Below are 24,594 nucleotides of genomic sequence, written 5' to 3'. Positions count from 1 at the left end.
GTTTTTGTTGATTTTATGTAAAGCACTTTGAGCTGCAATTCTTGTATGAAAAGTGCTATATAAACAAAGTCTTACTTACTTACTTACTTACTCTGGAAACAAGTCTGTGATCCATACGTTCACATTCAGAAGAGCCAAGAACTCAAGCACACGGTCATCGTTGGTGTGACGGTCAGATACATTTACAGCTGAGTACAATGGCAGCACTGCTATGGCAGTGAATGATGACAGACTGCTTTGGGAATTCATGCTCAGTGTGACACAAGTGTCTTGATGATGACTGGGTCACATACCTGTTCTGGTCCCTGGAAGCAGATCCTGCACAGGGGAGTCCTGAAGCCACTCTCGCTGTAGCTGGTGAGGGAGAACCGCTCCTCTAGGCGGGATTTTGAGTAGTCATCTGAGGACCGGCTGCAACGCAATGCCGCTGACAGCTCTGCTGCATCAACCCATCCCGCCACTCTGTCTCTGTCCGCCCCTGGCCCGCTAGCGCCCCCTGCCGGCAGGGCACTACAGCCTCCTTCTTGTTGATGCGCCCTCACTAACGTGTTGTTGTTGTCAGAGACACTGACATCTGAAAGGATGTTCTCGCTCTCATGGTTGTCCAATGTTTGTCCGCTCATGGAGGTGAGTGTAGGTAGCGGAGTGGACGGTGCCGGTGCCCCTAGTAAGAGCACCTTCAGGTCACTGAACAAGACGCAACAGCGGCTTTTCAGTATGCTCTGACTGCGCAGCATGTCATCGGTCTGTCTTGAAGTAATTTACGGCACCATACAATGACACAGGAGATAAACAGCGTGTGCAGCACATGTACAAGGAGAGAAAAATGTATTGTCTACTGGAGGGAAAACACCAAGATAAACTCCAGGATGAAAAATAAAGAGAATATTGTTGTTTTTAGAATCGATTTGTTTTCCATGGAGGTGTTTAAATTTGCTGTGAGACTATAGTGTCAAGGCTGTGGTGGCTTTGTTCCCATGATGGAATAGCTCGCAAAACAACACATTACATTGATGCAAACAAGTGTCTGAAGCCATTAGGTTACTAACAAACCAAATAAAGAAAAAATATAAAACCACTGTTGGTTTAGGATTAGAAAATAGACATGATGTGCTTTGTGTACATTCCAACTGGCATTTATATTCTCTTACCATCGAATAGGTCTGTACATTTTCCCTCCAATTTCACTAAGGTATGCCAACCTCAGCGTTGGAATACTACATGTTCAGATTCCGTACGGCAGGTTTCCATCCTATTCCGGTTTCAAAAATGATTTTCTAAACATTCCAATAATATACGAAAACTTCAAAAAAAATCTTTCAAGAAGAAAATGTCGACGTCGAAACTCAAAAGAGATCCGTAAAATAATGTAATGTTTTGCAGGGATTGCACTGCTCTTACCTGGCAATGAACTATACTGACGTCCAAAACACTTCCAATGTCCTTTTCCTTTGCAAACGTTTCAAAAACAAAACCACAAATCACAAAAGATCTTAACGCACTGTCGTTGGCTTGGGGTTATATCTTTTCAAAAAAATTTAAGCAGTCGCCCTCCAGTTTCAGAAGCCTACTCATATTTTAAAGACCAGCAAGTGTCTTCCCATGAATGCAATACAAACACGATTTTGAGACAGTCCTTGTGGTTGATTCAACGTATTCCTTATTGTAGATGAGTGCATTCTTTTAGCTGAGGGTTGGTTGTTGGATCATTGGTTGCCGACTACTGCTGCAGCTTCAGCACCATGAATCCTGGGACAGCTCCCAGGCGCGGCACGTCACCGCACGGCGTGATGTAAGCTGAGGGCGAGCCAAAATGTTTCAGAACTCTTGCTACAGCAGATGTAGCTACCGGTAATTGTAACTCAACCAAAAGTCTTTGTCAGAATTGGTTTCCTACTTCCCTTTGCCTTTTGATGTAATAAACCAATTAAACCAAGATAGGGTGGTTTTGCGTTGCTTACGATTCAACCCTTGCTTGGGCGCAGTAACTAGCCTTTCCGCGTTATTTATTGTTCCTGTATTTAATTTGTCCACCTGTTTGAACAAATACTTTATACTAGAAAGTCACACAATATATGAAGGATGGATTTAGGCTTCGTTTTGAATTGCTAATCAGAATGCAGTAGGATACCTCGTGCTTGTTTGTTATGCTACGTCATATCCGGTCAGCCATAAACTACAACCGCGCTCTCAAGCAAGACATGAGTGCCAGCTAGCTAACCCAGTCTCTAAACCCAGTTTAGAGAACCTTCAGAAACATTGTAAAGTAGTTTAATTGGGTTACAGAAATGAATATTACTTTTACCAAACAAAATTACGTTAACATTTAACTCTAAGACACAACCTGTTGATTTCGGAAGTTAAAGCTTGCTGCATGTCAGCTAGCATCATCAGCAGGCGCAAGTATCCATAACGTGTCAAACTTACTTTATAGTTAAGTTTGTGTCTCAAATATTCTCTTGATGACTTGGGTAAGTCAACTTGCAACCAAACAACACAACAATGTCGAGCAATTTAACGGCAGAGCAGCAGAGAAAGATTGAGGATAATAGACAGAAAGCTTTAGTAAAGAGGGCTCTCAGACTTGCCCAGGCCAGCAGTATCAACAGCCAGCAATCACCGAAAAACGACATCCCTAATGCCGGTCAACAACAGCTCGGCACTGCTTCTGCTCCACTTGGTCCCCCAAACAAAAGATGGACACCATCTAGCTCAACGTTTCGACCAGCTCCACCTGAGTTACCCACACGCAGTGCCCCAGCCCAGATAAACAACAATCGACAAGTCGTCAAACCTAATGAATGTTTTTCTGGACATAATTCTCTCAACACCGCTACGAAACAGGTGAGAACTGACAGTTTTTTTTTTGTGGCAGGCTATTGTGAAGTGCTGTCATGTTTTCTTCTGTCTCTGCTGGTATTAATTACACTATTCTGTATTCTCCCTGCAGATCAAAGTAATAGATCCACTTCCCAATTCTAAAGCAAAACTACCAGGAAAAGAGTTTTCTAGCGGAGTCTCCTCGGGTTTGAAGCGACCCTTTGAGCAGAAAGTCATCTCAAACCTTTCTGGAAGCACTGTAGGCGCCTTTTACAAACCAGGAAGTAAACCAGCTGTCCAATGTGCAGTTGCACAGCCTTCCTCGAGTGCCGTCTGTAGTACTAATGCCATGACTACAAAGAAACCTGGCATCACTGTGAGGGGGAAGTGTGTGTCACACTCGGAGGAGCGCTTTAGAGTGGAAGTGGGCTACAATGCACAACTGATTGCTCTTTTCAAAAACATACCCTCCAAAAACTACGGCAAGCTAACCATTTAGACTTGTTTTGGGGATTTTGTGTTGGAAATATCACTTTAACACAGGACTGTGCATTGTCACTCATATTGTTATTGTGTCTCTGACAGACCCGGGCACCAAAACGTGGAACTTCAGTCTCACAGACTACCGGCAGCTAAGTATGTGTAGATACACACTCAGTAAACAGATGTCAGGCTTATAACCTGCCTTCTTTCTTGTGTTGAAAGAATTCACCGAAACCACAACTTGAACTAGCTATGACACCAAAAGGCTAGCTTTTTGATGGCGCAGGCTGTTTTTATACAGGAGTGTCTGACCAACTTGGTTACGCTGTCCCTTTGCTGTCCCTTCCAGTGGAGGAGGCAGGGGCCATCCCCTGTGTGTCCCTGAGGCCCCTGGAGGGGATGGAGGGGCTGGACCTGGCCAACCCGGCCTCCTGCCGACCCCGGGACACGGCGGCGCTTGCAGCGATGATGAGGCTGTGCAGCGGCTGGCAGAAGCCTGGGGCCAGCATGCAGGGCAGCTGTTGCCTGCTGTCACGCTCACGCTTCCAGGTGGACCTGGGCTACCACGTGGACGTCATAGCTGCATTCAAGCAGATGCCCTCCAAGAACTATGGTGAATGGGAGCTTTTGATTCAGAGTCGAACAAGCTTAGCTTGCAGGCATAGCCTACCTGTTTATTTGTTTAGTTTGAACTGTCTGTGAATGATCTGATTGCCGACTAGTGATGTGTTTTCCTGGCTTTTAGACATGAAGACAAAAAAGTGGAGTTTTGCATTGGAGGATTATAAAACGCTCAGTAAGTACTGTTGTTGTGATTCCACTCTTGAGGTATCTGTGTGTGTGTTTATAAGTTCCTGTGTGCCCTGTCATGGCTGCCCCTCTGCTCTGTGTAGTGGACGCCCTGAGTGGGCTGGCTGCCGTGGAGGTGGAGCCTCTGCCCAGGGCGGTGATCCAGGTCTTCTCTCACAGGCTGGATGGCAGCCAGGCCGGGCCTGCAGAGGTCCCTGAGGCTGACCTGTCCAGCGTTGACATTGCGCTGACCCACTGCCTCATGCCTTTCCAGAGGGAGGGGGTCGAGTAGGTGTAGTCACATGACATCACCCTCCTACATTGTCCTCACCCTTCTACACACCCCTAAACCGTCCTAAACCCTCCTACGCCGTCCTATACCCTCCTTAACCCTCATACACTGTCCTACTCCCTCCTAAACCCCAATACACCATCATATACCCTCCTACACCATTTTACACTAGATTAGGTGGAGTCATACAACATTACCGTCCTATAGTAAAACATATCCACTTGAGTTTAGCTTAGCCACTCAACAGGCAACAAAGAAATTGCTTGTATTTTAGATCCAAAGTGACCCTGCGCTGCCTGTGTGTTGTCTGTTACAGCTTTGCCGTGGCCAAAGACGGCCGTCTGCTCCTGGCTGATGACATGGGTTTGGGGAAAACGGTGCAGGCCATCTGCATAGCGGCCTACTACCGGACTGAGTGGCCCCTGCTCGTGGTGACGCCCTCCTCTGTGCGCTTCACATGGGCAGAGGTAGCTGCACTACTGCCATACTATGCCCTTGAGCAGGTGGTAGCTGGTCACATGATGATTCATTCCTATTTCAGCATCAGTGTTTACTCTGATGCTCCCCTGGAAATACGTTGTGTAGTTGTTTTTGTTCTGTCAGACTCCATTTTTGGTCTTACATTTTTCACTATTTGACCAAGGGCAAACTTTCAACATGCTTACATCTCAGGTAAACAAATAAATAAATCAAATTCTATTCAATATACTCATTAAAGTGGAGCTGGGGTATTTAAAGGAAGGGCGACCAGAGTGGAACGTTACTTGATTCAAGGGCCTGGTGTTTACAGCAGTCCAGTGCTGTCCCTGAAGACTAGTGACTCTTTGGTAGGAAATTCATCTTCAGGAGAGAAGACAGTAATATCACTCATCCAGTCTTGTGTTTCTAGGGTGCAGGAGGTAATTTGAACGATGAATCATTTTTGGCTCAAAACCCTGATGATTTTTTTAAGGGATTCTGCAAGTGTTTTAGCAGCTCCTAACTTTGCGGAAAACAGGCTTTATCTGTAAGCTTTGTTTGATATTCCAAGCTTGTCTTGTTTTGTGACCTCAAAATATATCTTTCTCAACCATGTTGTCTGTGGTTTTTCACCTATGAGGATTTGTTTCATGTTTCTCATTTTTGTGATGAGTCATCGTCATTGGCGTGGATTTCTCTACACATCCTCCCCCCCTACCCGCCCACTCTGCGCCTGTACGTTAAGACAGTTTGTATTTGGCCCCCTGGCTGCAAATCACAGTCAGGTGTGGGATGCAGGAGGGACCGTGTCCCTTCTTAAGGAGTGTTTGTCAGTAAATAGCATCTGCAGGCTATGTGAAATTGACGGAAAAGTCAATAAAATGAAACGCTAACTCCATACTTCATTCCCCCCCCCTCTCTAACTCACACCATCTTTCAAACCAGACCTAAACCCCTGCTCATTTGTCCTAATGACTCGGCTGTGCATGTAATATTGAAATATGTTTCCATTTGGTCTATCTTCAGCATGTTAACCAGATTACGGCAGGGGCTGGTGAAGTGAATATTAGTCAATTGCTAATTATATTGCAAGTGGAATTTCCCTGACATTGTATACAGAAAGGTACTTAAACACAGTGCCCATTTGGTAAAGAGCAGGGTATGACCAGAAAAACGGATTGCCTGTAGCATCTATAATGACACTCCACAGGAGTATACTCATGCTTTTGTACAAACCCTTCGAAGGGTTGTGGGGTATGTGTGGACATACTAGAGCACTGGTGCTCTGTACCTCTGCTTTGATCCCCCAATCAGGTTTACTATGGTAGAGGATAGTCTTTCTCCAGCAACCAGAGCATTAACTCCTTATAATAGAAGGATTATTATAGGAGAAGGATTAATAGAAGGATTATTATATTGGTTTTTTGTTATCTGCTTTCACTGTCAGTTTTTTGTCTCTCTTTGTCTCCGTCTCTCTTTTGGGAGGGGGTGGGGGGATTACTACTGAGATACAACTACATTGATTTGACAGGGGAACGAAGTGCTAGGAAGTGGACTGTCAGAAGCATTTGGGCCATTGACTCATGCTTTCTCTCCACAGATGATTGGCTGCACTGTCATGGAATGATGGAACTGTCTGCTGTTTGATCTTGCCAGAAAGGCTCAAAATGTTATTTTCTTTGATGTTCCATTTAGGAACCAAGTTTGTTGATTAAGGATTATATATGGGTTGTTGTACTGTATATATCATCCAAGCTCAATAGCATTTGCTGATACATTTACATTTGCTAACACATCCATTAGAAGCTAAATAAATTGGTGGTACAAGAACATTCATCCTTTTAAACTAATTGTCAGTGTCCTTCGAAAGGGGCTTTACAGCTGAATTTCAGGTGAAACCCTTGCCCCTGCTAATCTACTAGGCACCATTATTTCACTTCCTGTTCTGGTAATGTTGTACTGCTCCTCAGGCGTTCCAGCGCTGGCTCCCCTCAGTGAAGCCTGACAGCATCAATGTGGTGGTGACAGGAAAGGATAACCTGCACTCAGGGCTGGTCAACATTGTCAGCTACGACCTCCTCAGCAGGATGGATAAGCAGCTGCTGGCCAAACCTTTCAACGTGCTCATCATGGTGAGTCCTGCCTTCCGGGGTGTGATTGAGTCTAGAGAGTGTGTGGTTGGTGTGGATACGGTCATGGTGTTGGGACGGTGGAGTAGATTGTTGCAGTTGGGTGTGGAGTTAATCACGTTGGTAATAGTTTCTGCTGGTTTACGCTGGTCTAGCTGATCTGGGTACTTTTCAAGGCTAGACGTGGGCGAACATCTTCATTTTGCCTCCATAAATCTGTTGTTGGTGATGGTTTCTGTCGTTCTTTCTGCTGCAGGATGAGTCCCACTTTCTCAAGAACATGAAGACTGCCCGATGCAAGGCTGCCCTACCTCTGCTGAAGGTACCCCTGATTCCCGTGATCTGAGCTCCAGTGAATGTGCTTTGCCCGGAGGTGACCATCTCCCACCACGGTGCTGAACTGGGACATGTGGTCACCTGTATGCTCTGCTCCTCCAGGCCGCTAGGAGGGTGATACTGCTGTCAGGGACCCCAGCCATGTCCAGACCCTCAGAGCTGTACACCCAGATCCTAGCCGTCAGACCCAGCCTCTTCCCTCGATTCCATGAGTTCGGGACACGCTACTGCAATGCCAAACAGGTATAGTCCAAGCTCAGGTATGGTAAGAACATAGTAACGTTCAAATCCCAGTTAAGTTCAGATCCTGTGTATGTTCAAACCCCTAGTACATTAGGTGGTTGGTTTCAGCTTCCTCCTCATGAAGGATCACAGCTGTACTGGTGTTGTAATTGGCTGGGATCTGAAGAGCCTTCGTTTATACTGAGGATGTTTGAAATGGGATTAGGTCCATTCTCTCTCCCTCCTCTTATTTAGACTGTGAAGTATGTTTACAGCTCTCACAGTAGTACTGTAGATATGCAAACACGAGGGGATTATATCACTAGATTGGATTGTGGCACTGTGTGTCTGTCTTTCTCCTTTTATTCCTGTGCTTGCTCTAAATGGATGAATAATAAATTATATATATAATACTTGGATTTAGACTTTAATTGATATCCTCTTTGTCTTCCTCCCCGTTTCTTGTCCTTTTTTCTTCTTACTTCCCTCTCTTCCCTCCCTCCCATCTTTTATCCCTTAAAACACTTTTTTCTCTTCCTCCTCCTTCCACCCTCCTCATCCCTCCCTCCTCCCCATCGTTCTCTCTCCCCTCCATCTCTCCTGATCCCTCCATAAACCATCCATCCCTCCGTCCCCCTCCTTCTCTTCCATACTCTGCCATCCCTCTCTCCATCCATTTCCCCTCTCCCTCTCTTTTCTACCCTCCTCATCCATCTGTCCCCCCTTACCTCTCTCTAACCCTCTCACACTCTCTACCCTTCTCCTGATTCTCTCCCCTCCATCCCTCTTTACCCCCCCCCCCCCCCCCCCCCCCATAGCTGCCCTGGGGCTGGGACTACTCCAGCTCCTCTAACCTGGGAGAGCTGCGTCTGCTGCTGGAGGAATCACTGATGTTGCGGCGCCTCAAGCCCCAGGTCCTCTCCCAGCTCCCTGCCAAGCAGCGCAAGGTCGTCACCGTGACTACCGATGGGGTGAACGGACGCACCAAAGCCGCCCTTTCAGCTGCCGCCAAGGAGCTGGCCAAGCGCCAGAATAACGTGAGCAGGGGTCAGGGGTAGCAGTGGCCACCTTTACAGGACGGGGGAACACTTCAAGAGTACTACTGTAGAACTGATCCATCTTGCCAACCTGGTCAAATGCTGTGTTTCTTGTTGAATTGTCTTGTCAACCTGATGCATATCTGTACCGCACAAGTACAGTAAGTGCACTACTTCAATGCCAAACAGTAACTTGTAAAATTCATGTCCTATCTTTATCTTACATTTTCTCCTGAATCCCCCAGAAGATGAAGGAGAAGGAGGCTCTCCTCGTCTTCTTCAACCACACAGCTGAGGCCAAGACTCGAGCCATCATGTGAGTCCTCATGGGTCATCCCTTCTCCTGTCGTTGACTTCTCTGAAGCCTCAGGCTGTTGATGATCAGCTGTGTGTGTGTTTCTGCAGGGAGTACATCACCGACATGCTGGAGTGCAGGGAGAAGTTCCTGGTGTTTGCTCATCACAAGCTGGTATTGGACAGCATCACCAAAGAGTTGACTGAGAAGGTGATCAAACACACGTACACACACACTCAGGCCGCCCTTGAGGTCTCCTTAAACTCCTACGCCGGATAAGACGCATGTCCTTGTCGACATCGGCCGTCCTTCTCAGAATATTTTTTTTTCCCTGAGACTGGTTTAACCCCATGTCTTATAATAACGTATTCATTTAGCAGACGCTTTTAAAACCTGAGAACTGCGGTCAAATACTCTAACCACTGAGCTCTATCTTCCCCCACCTCTGCAGAACATCAGCCACATCCGTATAGATGGATCCACCCCGTCGGCAGATCGCCAGCTGCTGTGCGACAGGTTCCAGACGGCAGACGGGAGCTGCGTGGCTGTGTTATCCATCACAGCAGCCAACATGGGCCTCACCCTCCACTCCGCTAACCTGGTGGTGTTTGCTGAGCTTTTCTGGAACCCTGGGGTACGACCACCCCCCCTCCCCCAAGCAGTGTCACAGAGGGCTTCACAGTTACCCATGACTAACCAAACCCAAGACAAGGAAAAACTCTTCCCCTCCGCCCCAAAATTGTATTATAATAATAATTTGGAAATCTTGGGAGGAACAAATCAGTAAGGAATCCCTTTCATCCTGTACTAACCCTGATCTGTTGGACTTTGTTGGAATGCATTTGGATCCTTTAAAGTACACATGTATCCATGGTGGTCATGTAATTTCTAGCAGTCAGGATTTGTAGGGCCTCGTCAACCTTTTATAGAAACCTACATTACCTTGTTTAATAAGATGCAACACGTCCTTTAGTGTTGATCTAACTGATGTTTTTTCTGATTGGACAGGTGCTCATTCAGGCGGAGGACAGAGTGCATCGTATTGGACAGACCAGCAACGTGGACATTCACTATCTCGTGGCCAGAGGAACTGCTGATGACTACCTGTGGTAAATGAGACGATCTAATGCAGGCATTCCTGCTCTTCTCTGTCCTCTAGTCTAGATAACAGATCTGGCCTGTTTTGGATGTGTTGTTTCAGGCCCATGATACAAGAGAAGATGAAAATCCTGGAGCAAGTAGGCCTTTCAGAATCAAACCTTTCGGAAAACGCACTCAATGCCAGCTTCCATTCGAAGGTGAGCCTTTTGTGAGTAACGTGTAGAATTTCTTAAAAAGCTCCACTAGTATTTGTCAACGTCATCCTGCAGTCAGCAGGCTCACAGCTGGATGTCTGTGGTGATCCACAGGATCCGGAGCAGAGGAGGATAACAGAGATGTTCCAGAAGTCTTTCACTGAGCAGGAGGAGGACATGGACGAGGCCCTCCTACTGGAGGTGGCTGACGCCTGGGAGGATGGTGAACCTGGAAGTACCTCAGACCGTCAGGGAGACGGCATCTGAGAGCTTAGGCAAGAAGAGACAGGTGGAGAACTATTTCACAAGACGATTGAAAATGTTGCCCCATGTAGACATTTAAAATAGTTGGTTTCCCAGAAAGATTTCGCAGAAAGCATAACTTATGTGTCATAAACTGCATCAGTAATGCACCTACATAATATACATAGATATATTTGAAATTATGATGAGTATTTTATGTCTTGTTTCATAATTGTAGTCCTGTATTTTACAATCAAACTAAATAAATAAATAAATAGGGTAAAAGTGGTTGCTGATGTTTTGGTAGAATCATTACATATTTACTGTAGCAACAGACTATTTTTACCTTCAAAGCGCACGCTTCAGTATTTTTGTTAGCTGGGAACACTTCCATGGAACTGGAGTGAATGCTGAGAACTTTAGTTACCATGGTGTTTGAGGATGCTTACCCAATCTTTTAAAGAAAACACAAGGGGCAACCAGGGGGGACCATAATCTCTCTCTGACAGAGGGGCACTTAACAGCTGAATTAAGTAGACTGATGTGCATTGCTCTAACCCCATTTATCTCAGTATTAGGTGGTCGATAATTACAAAAATTCAATTGATTTTTTGTTGTTCTGTTGAATGAAATAGGAAGCTGGTTGTCTAAGTTTGCAGATGGAGGTTTTCTACATCTAGGAGGATTCATAGTAATAATCCTCTTCTGCGCCATCACAATATCCATGCTGCTGGCTGTGATGTTGAGCTGCTGCAGGTTGTGGTCTGAGCGCAGCAGAAGAGAAGTGCTCTGCTGAGCACCTCTGCATTCACACAGACCTTCTACATCGAGCCCTCAGTCAACACTGAAGAAAGTCTGTGCGTAAAAGCCCACTGAAAAGGTTATAGCTAATCTTACAAGGTAGTGTAGGCTGTATTCAAGAAACATAAAACCCCTATAATGTCAAGCTTGAGCAAATCACAAAATAAATTGTTGAATTGTTGATTTAAAAACTTTTTTTAATTTCCTTACTGTAACATCTGCAATAAAGTTTTGATATCACTGTCATACATTTTAATCTCCAGTTGTAATTTATATATACACAGACTGAATTTTAATATTTTTATGAAGCAACGTCCAAGACAAACATTATCACTGACTCATTTTTCCTACATACAAAGAAAATAACCGGGCTAGTTAGTTACTCTGTCTATAAGGCTGTCAAAGTCTGGCTACTACGGAATCTGTTGACGTGGAGGGTTTGTTACAGCGGTCTGGTCTCTGTTGAGAAGAAGAAAAAGAAGATGAACACATTGTTCCAGTCTCAGGTCTGAACTGTGTTTATTCTGAAGCACCTTACCATCTTCCTATTGGCTACCGGGGGTACTGCAAGTGTCTGTTCGGTCAGTCTTCTCAGAAGCAGATGTGGTCATTTCTAGATTCAGAAAGTCTAAGTTCAGATGAGCATTTGATGCTGTTTCTGCACAGGACCCACATGTTCATACTGTCTATCTCCTCAAGGTTTCTCCCTCTTACCTGGACTTCTGGGGTCCATTAAATCTTTAAGTTCTGTCGTTGAAGATCTTGACACATCTGAGTGCGTCATATCCACAAAACTGTTGTGCTCTTTTTCTGAAATCAAGTAATGATCACATACTCTGATCAACATCTAACTCAGGCAGACTACAGTTTCACAAGCATGGGTACATTGCAGTGGTAGTGCATTTCACTGCAGAGCAAGAGGTTGCAGGTTCAAATCCTCCATGTACGTCACTTTGGGAAAAAAACATCTGGCAAATGAATATATTACATTATTGCATACTTTGATCAATATCTAATTCAGGTAGTCTGCAGTTTTATGAGCATAACCGTATTACCGTCGTCAATGTGATGACTCAGAGAGGCTGAGGCCAAGTCTCCATCACTGGTGACGTCACCAAACAGGAAGTGTATCTTCTCTTCGGCATGCTGCAGTGTAGAGGAGCCGTGGACAGAGTTCTGGAGGATGTCGGAGGCGAAGCGAGCTCTGAGTGAGTTGGGAGAGGAGTCCTTGGCCTTGCTGGGGTCTGTAGGGCCCATCATGGCCCTCCACTCCTCCACTGCGTTCTCCTTGGTCAACACCAGCATCATGCACGGGCCCCTGGGTCAGGGAGACTATTAAAGCTAGGCACTTCCGATCATTGATTCACTGTTGTCATTTCTATACATGCATTATTTATATGTCATTGTGGATACAAAATGTCTGCAAAATTAATTAAATGCAAAAATGTCAACATAAAATGTGCTTCTGTGGTTAGGCACAGTAAAATATCTTGTTAAATTTGGTTTGGGATTGTCTGTGTAACTGCTCATTCAAAACACCCCCGTATGATCTGACTCTGTTGTGATACTGTAAGTCATTAAGATGTGATCCTAACAAAGAATGACAGCACAGGAAGTATTACAAACGAGTGCATCCAGCACCCATCTCCCTGCTCAGTGCATCCGGACAGTAAGGAAACAACTCGATGGAGGAGCTAATCCGAGTGGAAGACATTGTCTAAAATCTTGATGCTGGGAAGGAGCCAGATTGAAAAGAAAGATGGACTTTATCTACTCTGCCTAAGGCTGGCTTTTTATGAGTCTGCCTGCAATACAATTAGCGTTGGTGGAAAGATCAGCTGCAGTGGAGAAGGCATCAGAAAGAGGGCCAGGTTTGAGGAGGAATCTTACTGCCTCTGTATAGCGGGGTGAGGGCTGGTTAAGTCTGGACTAACCGGCACATGAACTCCACCAGCTGGTTGTAGAAGGGCTTGTCCCGGTGGTCCTTATAGAACTCCTCAGCCATCTCCCTGGACAAAACTGTCTCTTGCTGACGGGTGATGCTGAACCCGCCCTGATGTATCTCATCCAGAATCACGTCTGTTAAGGGTAAAACCAAAGAATAGAATAGAACTCTTCACGAAAATAAAGAAACATAAAAAAGGTGCGTTGCAGGAAACGTGACATGTTCCTGAGTCTACTGGGAGGCTGTGGCTGCTGGGACCTTTGTGCTGGTCCATGGCATCAGGCTTTATCAGCGCAAGGGTGTGTTGCTTGGGGAAGAAGAAGCTGAGCTCCTGCTGGGCCTCCTCCTGGCTCCCACTGCCATGGAGCTGGTTGAGGGGCTCGCTATCCACCGCAAACTGGGCCCGCAGACTGACAGGAGGGACATACATCAGATCCACACACACGGCACAGCGTACTCCGACTGCAGGGTTTAGTTGTGGGGTCTGGACCAGCGTACCAGTCAGGCTTTTCCTCCTTGGCTCGGCTCACATCCTGGGGCCCCAGGAGACTCCTCCAATGATTGACTGCTCCTGTCCTGACCAGGGCCAGGGCAAGCACAGGCCCGCTGCCAACACATACAGGTGTTATCCAATTGTCAATTGATTTCCTGCTTGAATAGCTTAGTATAATAATAATAATATAATATATAGTATAACATATATTTAGCTAATATACTTTATTTACATATATATAGCCATTTATTTGAATAATACCATTCTTTGCTTCATGCAAGCCGTCTTGTGAACATACAGTGTACTTGTGATTACAGCAGTGATGTAGTGGGACAGGCACCTGGTCATGTTTTTCAGCAGTGCAGGGAAGTAGTCCTGGTCGACATGTTGGCTGTAGAACTGTCTCACCTGCTCTTCCGACAGCATCACCTCTCGCTGCAGGGCCACTTTAAAGCCCGCTTCATGTATCCGAGACAGGATCTCATCTGCTCAACCAGATAAGCTTCATTAACAAGTGAGGACAACCCAGTCATTTTATGCCCTGTGGTGTTTGGTCAAGAGATCAACACAAGCTGCTCTTGCAGGCATTTGACACATCAGTGAGTCAGCATGGGCGTGTATTCTGCATTTCTGTGTCTGCGCGTGAACGTGTTTTGCGGCATGCCTCTGCTCTCCCTGGCAGCGTCAGGCCGGATGAGCGCCAGCGTCCGCTCCACACGCCCTTCCGCCTCATCCTGCTCGGCCACCGAGTCATTCCTGAAGTTGGGGAAGAAGAAGGCGAGCTCCCTGCTGGCCTGGTCACTGTCCTCGCTGCCGTGCACGGCGTTGAACAGCGTCTGTGTGCCGTACTGCGCCCGCAAGCTGCAGGGAGGGACAGGAGAAAAGGGGAACAGATGGCGACACTGCGGGCGCTCATTGAGGACAGCGGAGCAGAGGAAAGCTGAATGTTTGGGTGTGTCTGATGGAGCTACAATATGTTAGCTTGTGCTGTTTCGCGGCCATAGAACAGGCCAACACAAAGCCTAGGCACGTTTGTAAGTAAATGCATGAGGAAATACAGGAAATACATAGTTAACTACTCAGTTTCGAAAATGAAAGGTTTCTTGAAAGACTGTGCTACTAGGTGCTCTGTCAGAGGGTCAGCCTACTGCACCTCTCTGGCTTCTCCCTCTTGGCCTGCTCAGTGTCGGTTGGGCCAATGAACTTCCGCCATGCAGGGACGACATTGGCTGACCCATCCGGCTGAGACAACAGCAGGATGTGGGAGGGGCCGCTGGACATGAACCGCACCAGTTCCTCAAAGCCCTCCTGTCAGTACCCACACACACACACGCGCACACACATCCACACATTTAAGTGCACATGCATGCACACACACACCCATGCAGGTTTAAGCACACACACATGCACACATATACACCAATGAACTAACCAGCAATCCTCTTATGTTTATCTTATTTATTTTTTAATCATTCTAAGCTGCACATGCATGCATACTGCACTCATGTTATGTTTCTGCGCAATAAGGACACGCTTCTGGATCTAAGCAGCTTTGAATTTTATATTTCAGATTTTCTCTTATCACTGACTGCACTGTCAGCAAAAACAGGCCGTTTAGTCAGCACTTCTATGTTTAGACATGCTCAGAATAAAGTGTTTGGTTTACTAATCAGCCTGTTCTATAGTCAGGGCTGCCCTACAGGATATGATGGCTAACCACATGCTGTATACTACTATTCACTAGGCTTAGCTTAATGTCAGTGGCTAGAGTGTTTGACTACAGATCAAGAGGTAGCCAGTTCAAATCCCCTACTGAACATCAATTTGGATAGCATTATTGGCTAAATGAGTGTATTCTTTCTTATTATTGAGTTGGGTAAATGTATTTGTCTAGTGGACATCTCTGCTCTGCTCTTCCCTGCCCGTCTGCCTTCCTCAGATCTGGGTTATACTCCACTTGGTTTACCTCTGACGATCTGTGTTGGTATAAATCTTGAGCTTCAGCCTCGGTCAACGTGCGCTCCTCATTGGCCAGAATCTCAAAGCCAGCATCCTGAATCTGCCCCCCCAGAGTGACAAAGGAACCTGTCACCATAACATACACCAACCAAACATACAGACAAGGTGTGCGGCTAACTAGACAGCAGAGATAACTGCTGAGGCCTTTACCTTCATCACAATCTCCTCAACTTGGCCATGGGCAACTGCATCGGGCTTAATAATGGCAACTGTGCAGGATTTACTGGCAGGAACTGACAGGAGACAAATAGTTGTGATGAGTGTCAATAATGACTAATTTATGCGAGAAGTTGACCTGCCTGACTGAGTTGAAAGAGCTGTTATAATCCTCTGTATACTTCTGGTGACAGATACTACCCATTCTACTTTGAATCAATGGAAGGTGTGCAGGAATATACCAGGTTTTTCTTCTTCTCTCTGGTGCTGTTCAGGGACTTCCTCTTCCTTTTCATCAATGACCAGGCCCTCATCTTTTACCTGTCAATAAAAGCAGTTTCACTTTCTGAGATGGAATCATGTTTAAGAACTGTAATTATGTTCATGTTTGTGTCTGTGTTTTTGTGAATGTCTGACAATTTCTCTATGTGTATGTGTGAGAGTGTGTGTTTATGAACCTGTGTGTGTTTTCCTGTGTGCGTGTTGACGTGTGATTGTGGGCATATGGGTGACTCACCGCTCCACGTTCTAGTCCTTTCTGCAGCACAAGCTTCTCCTTCTCCAGCTCCTTTAGGATCGTTCTTTGTAAGAGGGGGGCGTTGGCTCCCCTGAGCACGGCAACCAGCTCCCCTCCCTGAACCCACATACAAGGTAGCACTGGAGTTAGCGCTGGTTAACTGCAGCATTGTGATGTTAAGCACACACAACATGCACACACACATAAAAGACACACACAAAAGAGATACAGACGCTCACAAACACCCTTACACCGACTACACACAGATACATACACAACCACAAACACACTCACACATCTATGTTACTACACTTACACCATAGAAGAGGAAGGTAGGCTCACATTTCCCCCTGTATCTCTCTAGAGTTTCAATGCTGTCTGCTTCTGCCTGATTTGTGAGAGTTAAACACAGTTTCAACAAACATTTATTAACTTGAGTTCTGAGATCTGGCACTATGGTACGTACCGTTGCAAAATGTAACAGTTCATCTCCCAGTTCATTCTTTATTTTCCTGAAGAGACTGACCACAGCCTTGCAGGGACCACACCACTTCTGATAGACGTCTATAACTGAACAGGTGGGATAGGGTTGGGGGTGCATAGGAGGAGAACATTTACAATACAACAGCAGGATACAGAAAGGGCTTGAAAATGCTGCAGTAATTTATTTGGACACTGGAGGGCAACAGAGCACTGGTTTACTGGAAAACGTGAACTTACATCTAACTTGGCACTGTGTGTAAACTGTTCAGTGCGAGCAATGATTAATAGGTGAGATCGTTGGATTTAATGCAGTAGCCTAGTCTTACCTATCAACCCTTTAGTTTCAAGCAATTCATCCCATTGCTCTTGGTTTGTAACAGACACCTAAGTAAAAACAAGCAAAAAGGGTTAGGCTACACTTATTTCTGACCTGGCTGTGCACAAGCACACACATAGCTCTAACGTTCGCTGTCCTGTGTCCGTCCCTAAAAACAGACACAAACGTTATTTAAACCAACCTGTAAGCTCACTTCTTTCTTTTTACCAGCCATTTGGAGAGGATATGCTGTAGGACTACGACAACCTTAGACGAAATATTGGACGTGTATGAATTGTATATTTAAAATAAAATACTACCAATCTAGTTAAAATGTTGACGGTCACCTTCTCTACAGTTTAGTCAAGTCCAGCGCCATATACTTTGAGCCAGCCTCTTGTCCGCCTGTTTTGCCTCCTCGTTGCTATGCAACGCTCATTACCTTCCTAAACCGTTTGATGTCGCTGTCGCAGTTCAACAAAATGGATGAGGTTTGAATAGTGCAAATGTCGTTTCCCAAATTACCGAGGCACAATACAAAACGCATTTTATTACGTTTGTGTGGAATTTACGTTACTTTTTATTTTATTTGACGGAATACAGTAAACCAGCATGCTGTTTGTTAGGAACTAAGTAGGCTACTAGTAGCTAGTACAAACATATGAATTAGACTACAACTAGGCGTTGGCCTTACTGTACATTTAAACAACAAATGTTGAATTACACCAAATCGTGCCTCTATTGTTGTGCGTAAGCCGACTCTGCTTCCATTCTATGTAATTAGGCCTACAGGCCTACTTGAGTGCTGTGGCAAGCCGTTTTATCATTTAACCAATGAATTCTTGATATCCAAAATTCGATTCAATTCAATTCAATTTTGGATATCAAGAATTCCAATTTTGGATATCAAGAATTGCATTTGGGATATCAAGAATTCCAATTTTGGATATCAAGAATTTCATTTTGGATATCAACAATCCACATTTTGGATATCAACAATCCAAATTTTGGATATCAACAATTCGAATTTTGGATATCAAGAATTGCATTTTGGATATCAACAATTCGAATTTTGGATATCAAGAATTGCATTTTGGATATCAACAATGTATGTTAATGACCTTAATGGGGGCGGGATTATATTTGCATGTTCTATGTTATAACTTTGCAAGCCGTTTTATCATTTAAACAATGCTAGTTAACATGGCTGCGCGTGTACTGAATGGTCCGTGTACCTTGTGGCCATTGGTTTTTCTATTTTGCAACCCGTGTTGACAAACGCAAAATAGGGCCGTAATATTGTTTTGTCACTTTAGTAAGTCGAACACACATTTAAGTATAACGGCTTGTTATACTTATTATGCATACTGGCACAAGTGAAAAAGAGAGAGAGGGGGAAAAATGCGAAACTATTGGGGGTGTTATTACTTGCGAACACCAGAGGGCAGCAACGACTAGCTTTAAAAAAAATGTTCCTGTGATCTGCAGGCCTACAATCTTGACGACATGGCAGCAGGTTCTTTAGTAGAAGACACACACACCAAACTGAAGGCACATGTTGACCGCGTTTGCTAGTTGCTACTTAGTTAATAAATCTTTGATGAACCCAAGTTTCTTTAATATATATTAAGTTTCTTTATATTAGAAACATTACAAGACAGGGCTCCAGTGTGTGTTCAAACAAGGCCAAAAGTGCCAGAGGTATCAATCACACCCGTGCAAGTAACACTCCACGCCCCAACCCTCCCTCCCCCCACCTAAATGATGCTTTCAGTTCTGTTGTACGTCTTAATGAAGTGCATTGAGGCAATCATAGTAATAAAGTTGAGGTCATGTGGGCTACCTTTGCAGTTTACATAGAAACACAACTGACAGAGGCACTGTTGTGGATACTTTTTTCAAAGTTCTGATCATATTCCAAATTCAACTTCTTCAAAGTCCAAAAACAGCACGGAGCAGCAACGAGAGGGTTCCCAGGAAAATCTGATTTCCCTTTTGTCTGTGCTTCACCTTTTATATCCAATAAATTACACCCCTGAACTTTTAAAACAGATCTATTGGCCTACTACAATTGTAAATATCCTATGACTTCTGCTCCAATTGGGCCTTGATGCAATGCCATCGAATAGTTTCTGCTGTTTCTGCCACGTTTTTGGGGACTAACCATGGACCAAACCAGTAACTTGTGCCCAGTTCCTCTATTCTGCCCTACTACATGTGTTTTCCAACACCAGTTGCAATCAACCCTGGGTTATAGCCCTTCACCATTGCATTCATTCTTCACAGGTCACACCCATCAAGTCAAAGTGAAAAGTAACTGGTCCAACTCCATGTCCAAGCCCATGGTATCTGTGGAGGAATACAGTCATCACATTTGTCAAACCCTCCCCACACAAGTCCAATGACTTAATAACTTTCGTGTAGGCCCATACTATAGCAGTTTGCAGACATACAACACAGATGAGACTCAGGAGAGTGAATTAGAGATAATGGTAATGGGAGGGTGTTGCACTTTTCTGCTTCTCTTTTCTCCACTCACTTCTTTACCTTCTCACGCTTTCCAATTGTTTAAACAAGTCTCTATACTCTATTCTCTCTGTATCCTGCACAAAATATGACTGTGTACTGTATATAAAACATTCCGGCATATAAATCCACGTATCTCCACACTCAGATCCTGTCACCCTTCCCCAGTCCGCTGCTGTTTTCAACTAACCTAAATACTACAACAGCATAATACAATTGCTGAAATTCAGTTATGACTTGTGATTTTGGAAAGCCACCCGAGGATTTCAGTGGCCCCATCTGGCCACTCCTATAAAACATTTCTGGGGGTGCCACTACATTTGCCTGTTAATGCCTGCACTGCAGTGAAGAAAACTATATGACAACAATAATGTTTAATGTAACTGGCCCCTCTAACAGAACCTCTGGCCCCAATGTAACTGCTGTCCCCCCCCACCCCCCCCCCCCTAAAGCTAGTATACTAACTTTAAGCACAGAAGTGTAGGCTGATATACAAATCATCACAAGCAGAACAGAAATTTTCTTTCAAAGGACATTTTTAAATTGTGTGTCACAGGGTATGAATGCATTGATGTAGGCTAAAACGTGTTGTACATTGATGGATGTAAGGACAACAATTGTATTGTCCCTACAATGGCCTTTTGCAAAATTGAATAGATTTAAATGTAATGTTTTGGGTCAAGTTAACTCTACATTTAATCCAAACTGAATAAAAGTTACATGAGAAAATAATATTGTGTTTTTTTATAAATAAAAAGGGAAGATTTGCTCAATGATTGCCTCGATGCACTTCATTAAAGTTCTTCATTAAGCTGTTTTGGGATTTTTAAGAAGTTGTATTTGGACATAGAATATGATCAGAACAGAAAAGTATCCACAACAGTGTCAGTTGTGTGTCTATGTAAACTGCAAAGGTAGCCCACATGACCTCAACTTGCTCACTATGATTGCCTCAATGCACTTCATTAAGACGTACAACAGAACTGAAAGCATCATTTAGGTGGGGGGAGGGAGGGTTGGGGCGTGGAGTGTTACTTGCACGGGTGTGATTGATACCGTCTGGCACTTTTGGCCTTGTTTGAACACACACTGGAGCCCCGTCTTGTAATGTTTCTAATATATATTAAAGAAACTTAATATATATTAAAGAAACTTGGGTTCATCAAAGATTTATTAACTAAGTAGCAAATAGCAAACGCGGTCAACATGTGCCTTCAGTTTGGTGTGTGTCTTCTACTAAAGAACCTGCTGCCATGTCGTCAAGATTGTAGGCCTGCAGATCACAGGAACATTTTTTTTAAAGCTAGTCGTTGCTGCCCTCTGGTGTTCGCAAGTAATAACACCCCCAATAGTTTCACATTTTTCCCCCTCTCTCTCTTTTTCACTTGTGCCAGTATGCATAATACGGCCGATCAAACAAATGAGTAAATGGCTCGTTATACCGTTTGTGTTATATGGATATTCCGTAATTCCAAAATGAAACAAAACAACGGAAACCAAGCCTTTCCCCATAATCTGGTTCTGACATCCAAAATGGACAAAACGATATTACGAGGCTATTTTTCATTTTTTGCAGATACCAGCATAAAGGATATGGAATAATCAAACAAACGAGTAAATGGCTCGTTATGACATTTGTGTTATATGGTTGTTCCGTTATTCCAAAATAAAACAAAACAACGGATACCACGCATTTCCCCATCATCTGGTTCTGACTTCCGAAATGGACAAATCGATATTACGAGCCTATTTTTTATCTTTTGCAGATATCAGCATAAAGGATATGGAATAATCAAAACAACGATTAATGGCTTGTTATACCATTTGTGTTATATGGTTATTTCATTATTCCCAAAAAAACGAAACAACCAAAAACAAGCCGTTATACTTAAATGTGTGTTCGACTTACTAAAGTGACAAAACGATATTACGGCCCTATTTTGCGTTTGTCAACACGGGTTGCAAAATAGAAAAACCAATGGCCACAAGGTACACGGACCCATGTTAATAAACCTGCTTATTACAAAAAATTCCTGTACAAATCGCCCTTGCAGTAGCCTTGCTATCCCATCTCTTGCAACATGGAAAGAACTCAAAGATTTTCACTGTCGGCGTTTGCGCATGTGTTCACTCTTCAACTCCATTGGTTTAGTTTTAAGTACGCAAATTTGATGCAAATGTATGCTAACTTGATATCCAGAATTGCATTTTGGATATCAAGAATTCGAATTGTTGATATCCAGAATTGCATTTTGGATATCAAGAATTCGAATTTTGGATATCAAGAATTGCATTTTGGATATCAACAATTCGAATTTTGGATATCAAGAATTGCATTTTGGATCCAAAATGCAATTCTTGATATCCAAAATGCAATTCTGGATATCAAGTTAGCATACATTTGCGTAATTAAAGCTGTAAACCAATGGGTAGGGGAGTGGGGGGAGTTTAAAAAAAACGTTGCGTACACTACGCAAAAGTTGGGATTCTGTTGGGTTTAGTCTGCTCGTACCGTAGCATACGGGTTGGAAGATGTCTGTGCAAGTGTTTGTAATGAAACAGTCTCATAATCTCATAAGAAACCTACGTGGACCACCCAACAAAAGAGGTACTGTACTAGTTTTGGCTTTTATACTTTGTTTTGTTTTGTTCGATAACTAGCACTACAGTCGAGCTAGCAAGCACACGTTAATGCTACTGTACTCTAGCTAGCTAGGCTAGCTCATCATGAAACGTGAAAAGATATGAATATAATAGACTATACGAGTCTCCAATCCTGTTTCTGAAGAGCTACCTGCCAGTAGGTTTAAGGTCCAACACTAGTACGCCTGATTCTAATTATTATCTGGTTGATCAGGTAACTCGTATCAGGTCAAATGAGTGTTGTTGGATCAAAAACCTACAGGCAAGTAGCTCTTCAGAAACAGGTTTGGAGACTGCTGGACTATATAGACTAGTAGCTTGCGAAAAGTAATGCCAGAGCCTGTCTAAGGAGACATACTCTGGTAGCCTATGGTGTATGGTGACACAACGTCCTAATTTCCCCAGACATGTCGTCTTGATGTGTGGGATGTGGAACTAGGGTCAGTCACAATTCTGATGATGGTATTGTTTTTAATCTAAGTCCTTCAATATGTAACTCTGGACAAGCTAGTTTTTTTTATTCATTTGAAGGCTCCAATCAGGGCATACATTTTATCTGTGACTCTGCTGGGAGGGTGAGTGACGGTGATGAGGTAAAACAGAAAGACTGCAGACTCAAGACTGCATAGAAGTTGAATACCCCTGATCTAAAAAATGTTCCCTCTTATTTCTTTCTCTTATTTATTTATTTATTGTAGGTGGCCCAGTCCTTGGATCATGACCACCTGGCCTGACAACACCAAGCTGACCTTGTCCAAAGCCGCTGTCCACAGCCCACATGGTGGACCTTGTCTACCTGGTTGAACAGCTCATCTGGATTCAGTCTGAAGAAAGGACACAGTTCACCTATGTTTATTGAGCTGCTGGTCTTCTGAACATGCACACATATGAATGTGACTTTAAAGGTAATCCAATCTGATCTCACCAGCAAAAGCAGAAGACAACACCTCATACTCCGACTACTATTTGATTGATATTTGATATGTCAGCAACGTTAGATCAGAGGAATGTGCCCATATTGTGTACAAACTTTTACCTTTACATCTCATGTGCTAGGGATAAGTAGTTATTAGAGGGGGCAGGTATCAATGTAATGTTTTATGTGAAGCTATTAAATAAATCCAAAGTCACATTTATATTGTACGAATTATAATCACTTTCTTTTAATAAAGTTTGTTTGCAATACACCATCTCCATTGTGTTTATTTCATTGTATTCATAAAATTGATCATATCTGCATTTATCTTACTAGCTAATGAATTGTAGTGTGGCCTCTAATTATTGTGGCTGTCTATTCTGTTGCTGCGGGTTCTCCATTGCATCATCACTGTGGGGATGAGATGGGTTGTCCATGATGGCCATCAGCTATTCTCAGCCTCCTTCTCCAAGCTGTCCAGCATGATCCCCAGCAGAGAACTCACCTTTGATGAAGAAAGTGACTTGTTCGTCTTCATTAACGGAGACTTAAGTTCAGTTCTGTATTTTTGTATTCTTATAAGTGACTAGATGTATTATTGATCTGCAGATTGGGAGAGAAAACAGACCTCTGACAATAAATGACGGCACAACACCAGGCTTAGGTCTCAATCATGTTTCCCAGCTTCAAAAGTCGGGGGAACGTGTTTTATAGGGTCAAATAAATTCAACATGGATATTGATAGTCAGGTATTAATGGTGTTACAACAGTCACAGAAAAAGATTCCCAGCTCCCAGCCCATGACCACTCAGGGCAGAGAGAGATCATAGGTGGAGCTCTCCCCGCCATCACAAGGGACGTTCACCCAGTACTTTCTCGTGACCCTGAACATCTATTCAACCTGACTACACACAATCTACTCTTATCAATAACAAACTCACATGACAACATACTAATTATCCAATGACTAGTTCTATTGATTTGTGAAAGTTGTATTGATTAGTGTATAACTTAAGTACATGGGAAATCCCATACATGCATGTACAGTGAGACAGACACAGTGATGCAATGTGTGTCCAAGTTAGGACTGTAATTGGAATGCTTCAAGTTCAAGTCTTTTATTTGTCAGGTACACAGAACAACACAAGGTCAGACTGGGCACTGAAATTCTTAAGACAAGACAACGCAAGCACCTGGCATAACATAACATATAAGTACACAGATCATAATTTACATCTATGCTGAGCTTAAATAAGTGAAACTTTCTAAATATGCAGATAGCAATAAATAATCGACTATACTAACCCTAATACTAAAACTTCCTAAATATACAGATAACAATAAATAATACACCATACTAACCCTAAATGCACATAATA

General features: G+C 43.8%; 3 protein-coding genes and 1 long non-coding RNA gene across 7 annotated transcripts in view; 2 read left to right on the top strand and 2 right to left on the bottom strand.

Annotated features, from left to right (window-relative positions):
* Positions 1 to 24,594, bottom strand: part of marchf4b (membrane associated ring-CH-type finger 4b) — a 176,653-nt gene that overhangs the window by 9,183 nt on the left and 142,876 nt on the right. Inside the window, exon 2 of the mRNA XM_062457284.1 lies at positions 294 to 1,277. Coding sequence (XP_062313268.1) covers positions 294 to 737 — 444 coding nt within the window. The 5' untranslated portion in view covers positions 738 to 1,277. The remainder of the gene's footprint in view (positions 1 to 293; positions 1,278 to 24,594) is intronic.
* Positions 2,157 to 10,688, top strand: smarcal1 (SWI/SNF related, matrix associated, actin dependent regulator of chromatin, subfamily a-like 1). 2 transcript variants are annotated; one of them, XM_062457279.1, is made up of 17 exons: positions 2,157 to 2,844; positions 2,951 to 3,302; positions 3,406 to 3,456; positions 3,653 to 3,916; positions 4,049 to 4,099; positions 4,197 to 4,380; positions 4,701 to 4,851; positions 6,814 to 6,975; positions 7,229 to 7,294; positions 7,411 to 7,551; positions 8,349 to 8,567; positions 8,816 to 8,883; positions 8,973 to 9,072; positions 9,314 to 9,496; positions 9,871 to 9,971; positions 10,064 to 10,160; positions 10,272 to 10,688. In XM_062457279.1, the coding sequence occupies exons 1-17, from the start codon at positions 2,503 to 2,505 to the stop codon at positions 10,422 to 10,424; spliced, it is 2,685 nt and encodes an 894-aa protein (XP_062313263.1). In that variant the 5' UTR covers positions 2,157 to 2,502; the 3' UTR covers positions 10,425 to 10,688. The 2 variants fall into 2 exon arrangements, with proteins under 2 accessions (XP_062313263.1, XP_062313262.1); XM_062457278.1 differs by having other exon boundaries at positions 8,813 to 8,883.
* On the bottom strand, positions 11,302 to 17,546 carry nme9 (NME/NM23 family member 9). 3 transcript variants are annotated; one of them, XM_062457282.1, is made up of 19 exons: positions 17,478 to 17,546; positions 17,333 to 17,397; positions 17,141 to 17,198; positions 16,798 to 16,901; positions 16,648 to 16,719; positions 16,332 to 16,448; positions 16,057 to 16,135; positions 15,809 to 15,891; positions 15,606 to 15,698; positions 14,793 to 14,947; positions 14,304 to 14,500; positions 13,980 to 14,124; positions 13,645 to 13,752; positions 13,405 to 13,556; positions 13,136 to 13,280; positions 12,257 to 12,519; positions 11,916 to 12,011; positions 11,740 to 11,814; positions 11,302 to 11,660 (listed from the first exon to the last, which is right to left on the bottom strand). In XM_062457282.1, exons 2-18 carry the CDS (start codon positions 17,363 to 17,365, stop codon positions 11,747 to 11,749), a joined length of 1,968 nt encoding a protein of 655 aa, XP_062313266.1. In that variant the 5' UTR covers positions 17,366 to 17,397; positions 17,478 to 17,546; the 3' UTR covers positions 11,302 to 11,660; positions 11,740 to 11,746. The 3 variants fall into 3 exon arrangements, with proteins under 3 accessions (XP_062313266.1, XP_062313264.1, XP_062313267.1); XM_062457280.1 differs by having other exon boundaries at positions 17,333 to 17,535; XM_062457283.1 differs by having other exon boundaries at positions 16,858 to 16,901; positions 17,333 to 17,535.
* On the top strand, positions 22,152 to 23,491 carry LOC134016887 (uncharacterized). Its single transcript, XR_009929691.1, has 2 exons — positions 22,152 to 22,264; positions 22,998 to 23,491. It is a non-coding gene; the product is annotated as an uncharacterized LOC134016887 (long non-coding RNA).

Source organism: Osmerus eperlanus, chromosome 3 (assembly GCF_963692335.1).
Source record: "Osmerus eperlanus chromosome 3, fOsmEpe2.1, whole genome shotgun sequence".
In the NCBI taxonomy this organism is placed as follows: domain Eukaryota; kingdom Metazoa; phylum Chordata; class Actinopteri; order Osmeriformes; family Osmeridae; genus Osmerus; species Osmerus eperlanus.
The sequence above is the reverse complement of the archived record's forward strand: the minus strand, read 5'-3'. Positions and strand labels throughout refer to the sequence as shown.